The sequence below is a fragment of the Myotis davidii genome, unplaced genomic scaffold (assembly GCF_000327345.1).
Source record: "Myotis davidii unplaced genomic scaffold, ASM32734v1 scaffold130, whole genome shotgun sequence".
NCBI classification, from domain to species: domain Eukaryota; kingdom Metazoa; phylum Chordata; class Mammalia; order Chiroptera; family Vespertilionidae; genus Myotis; species Myotis davidii.
In genome coordinates this window covers 3,928,022-3,931,936 of record NW_006285040.1, presented here as the reverse complement: position 1 = coordinate 3,931,936, position 3,915 = coordinate 3,928,022, and the positions used below count along the sequence as shown (strand labels likewise).

The window sequence follows — 3,915 nt, the reverse complement described above, 5'->3', positions numbered from 1 at the left end:
TACATGATTTTGAAAAACTATGCTGAGAAGAAATTTCTAGTTAGAAGAGGGTTTGAGGATGAGTCAAGGAAGGAATTTCGTGTAACTAGTGTAGCTAATGTAGGCACCCAATTTGGCCTTATGCTTTATGATCTAGCTCCACGAGGTTGCGTGATAAAGAGCAAAGCCTGGAAGCAGAGGACTTAGGTTCTACTCCTGGCTAGACTACCCTGAAACAACTCACAACTTCTAAATGGGCCTGATTCTCCGATCCGTAAATGCTTTAATTCTATAGCTTACTTCTTTCATAAGATACTGGCTTAAGCACAATCTTGAACAAAAGTTCAATATTCCTAAGAACTGACTTCCCCTACACAAATTATTTGTTTCTCCAACTGCAAATACATACACCACTTAGTGTAGCTAATGTAGGCACCCAATTTGGCCTTATGCTTTATGATCTAGCTCCACGAGGTTGCGGGATAAAGAGCAAAGCCTGGAAGCAGAGGACTTAGGTTCTACTCCTGGCTAGACTACGCTGAAACAACTCACAACTTCTAGAACCCTCAGTTTTTCTCACTTCTAAAAATGGGCCTGATTCTCAGATCCGTAAACGCTTTAATTCTATAGCTTACTTCTTTCATGAGATACTGGCTTAAGCACAATCTTGAACAAAAGTTCAATATTCCTAAGAACTGACTGCCCCTACACAAATTATTTGTTTCTCCAATTGCAAATACATACACCACCCAATGCATGCTGGACAATCTGTAAGCAAAGGCCCTGCAAAAACTAATTACCTGTCCGTTAGAGAAGTTCCTGAGGCTCATGTCTGATCCCAATTGTTAAGAATTCCAGCATGATTATTTTTGGTCTTTGCCTCTTTTTCTGAGAAACATCCATCAGCTGCCTCCCTCACACTCCCCACTGGGGATGTGCCCGCAACCAAGGTACATGCCTTTGACCGGAATCAACCCCGGGACCCTTGAGTCTGCAGACCGACGCTCTATCCAATGAGCCAAACGGGTTAGGGCACTGCTACCATATTGATCAAGATATTTCCCCCCAAAATTCTGCTCACCAAAGCAAGCTCTTACTTTAAGCTGGTCTTAGAGGCCTAGGACCTGATCTCACTTTACTCTCCCCTACTCCTGTCCATGCCCATTCTTCCTTCTTCCCTCCAGGTAGACCATTCCTGACGAGTTTTTATTTTTTGCAGTGACTATGCCTTCACTCGTGCTCTTCCTTGTACTTAAAACATCCTTCCCACTGATCAGTATCTATCTGCACTCCTCCTGCACCTACAATAATACAACATTGTAAATACATGATTTTTAATCACATGAGTAATTAGTCTACAGAAATATTTAGCTTATTCCACCCAATATTTTACCAACTGGCAAAGTTTCCCATATAAACATCAGAATTTCCCACTTCTATGGAAAAAGAAGTCAGGATGATCTTGCTGGAGCTGGGTGCCTGTTGCTGCCCGTGGCTTGCACACATCAGTCCCCAAGCCTTATTCCCAGCCTGCAGCACTCATCTACCGTGTCTGTTTGGCTCCTATACGCTTTGCATTGTAGACTCTTTACCTATTCTTCAAGATCTATCTAAGTTCACAAGACTCTGTGACTCACTGAAAGTAATTATTCTGAAAGCCTTTTTGCTTTTCTGTGAGTTAAATGGGCAACAAACTTGTTCTTGAAAATCTGGTGTGCCTCATATATAGCAACCCTCAAGAGTTTTCTGCTACATAAGAAACTAACACCTTGTGTTATGTGAATGAGAAGAAAAGCTTCCCATACAGTAGTCCCCCTTTATCTGCAGTTTCACTTGCTGCAGTTTCAGTTACTTGCAGTCAACCATGGTCTGAATATATTAAAAGGAAAATTCCAAAAATAAACAATTCATAAGTTTTAAATTATATGTTGTTCTGAGTAGTGTGATAAAAATCTCCCGCTCCATCCCGCCCAGATGTGAATCATCCCTTTGTCCAACCTGCTGTATAGGCTCCCTGCCCTTTAGTCACTTAGTAGCTATCTTAGTTATCAGATTTACAGAGAAAGGGCACATTTACATAACTTTTATTACAGTATATTGCTATAATTGTTCTACTTTATCATTAATCAGTGCTTTTACTCTTACTGTGCTTTATTTATAAATTAAACTTAATCCCAGGTATGGGAAAGAAACATAGCATATATAGGGTTCAGTACTAACTACAGTTTCAGATATCCACTCGGGGGGGTAGGGGGGTGTCTTAGAACGTTTACCCCTCAGATAACGGGGAACAACTTTGTAATCTGACCTTTCTAAGTGTACTCTGAAACTAATGGACAAATTTAAGCCAGTACCAAGGCCAATATCTGTCTTTAAAGAAGATCCTGCTTTGCCAGAAAAATCTCTATAATATCTTATTATATGTAAGTGAAATAGCATCCAATAAGAGTATGGCCCTTGGAATCAAATTGCTTAGGTTTGAATCCTGGCTGCCATTTAAAAGTTGAGTAATGTGGACAAGTTATTTAATCTCCCTATGTGTTGGAATTTCATCTGTAAATGGGAATAAATGATCTCATATAAGCATAACAAGCTTTCTGGGAAGTTATTATCCCCTTTAAGAATACAGATGTTAATCACTGCCTCCCCTAAAAAGCATTTGGCTTTCCAGATCACATTCAGGGAAAAGAATGAATTCTTAGTGAGAGATCTATAAATCTCTGCTGAATAATGTGCTTTGTAAAGTTTCCCTTGAGAATATCCTTTTAAGTATATGCATTTTAGAAAAACGGGGACTAGTTAGCATTCATAGCTACTTCCAGAACATTGCTTTACATTTTCTTTTTTTTTTAATTTGTTTCTTTATTCATTGATTTTAGAGAGACAGAAGAAGGGGAGGGGACAGAGAAAGAGAGGGAGAGAGAAAGAGAGACACATCAATTTGTTGTTCTATTTATTTCCACCGTGGCCTCACTCCTTCATTAGAAGACTCTACATACATAAATTCATATTCAGTTCTAACTATCCTAAGATTTGGCATGTAAATGACGTTTCAGTCGGCACTAATCTACAAGCATGTGTTTCCAATAAGTGCCTCTAGCCCAGATGCAAAACTTCAAAAAGCAAAACCCACTGCTCTCAGGTCCTTTTCCAAGCATTTGAAATTAGTGACTTCGTGATCCAAGTTCTACTGCACATGTGTAAGAAACCAATATTTCCGATGGGATTTACAGGTTTTTCCCACTCGCCCTTAGGAAAAGGTTTGGATGTTACCGTTGATGTAGGCACACTGGTTTTCCCTCAAGACCCTTTCAGACTTCTTGATCATCTCGTTGGACTTTTTGTCAGGCCAGGCAAATAGTGTCTCCTTCAGATTTCCCTGCAGCATCTTCAGAAAGCAGTGGGAGTTGGTGTGGTCATGGATACTGCTATATAGACACAAAAGGACAACTGAACTCAGCAGATGGTCCAGTACCGAGACCTGCAGTAACAGTCAGCCCAGAGCTGAAAGCTGCACGCTGTCAATAGGACATCTCCCAGGACAAAACCCATTTCAGCTGAATTTTGAAATGTCATCAATTTATAATTCAACATTGTGCAAGATAGAGAAAATGTCTGCCACATCAATGTATATAAGAGGTTTTCATACATACCCCCTACTAAAGAACATTTATTTTTTTAAAACCCTGTTATACTACTACTTTCATGAGAAACACTAAACCAGCAACCTTTTATCCTCTCCAAGATACAGCTTTTAATAACTCAGTTAAGCGGCACTAAAACTTGATCATAAAACTACATTGGAGAATTTTTAGGAAGGACAAAAATAATCATCTATAATCATTGCATCACACTGAGGAGATCACTTAACATTTAATGATTTTTCCTAGCCTTCCTCTCTTTTATCCTTCCTTTGAGGGACAAAAGGTATATGTA

At 39.4% G+C, this 3,915-nt stretch overlaps 1 protein-coding gene across 1 annotated transcript in view; it reads right to left on the bottom strand.

Moving 5' to 3' along the window:
* The window catches only part of CDO1 (cysteine dioxygenase type 1), a 13,351-nt gene that overhangs the window by 3,954 nt on the left and 5,482 nt on the right, over positions 1-3,915 (bottom strand). Inside the window, exon 3 of the mRNA XM_006755271.2 lies at positions 3,253-3,407. Coding sequence (XP_006755334.1) covers positions 3,253-3,407 — 155 coding nt within the window. The remainder of the gene's footprint in view (positions 1-3,252; positions 3,408-3,915) is intronic.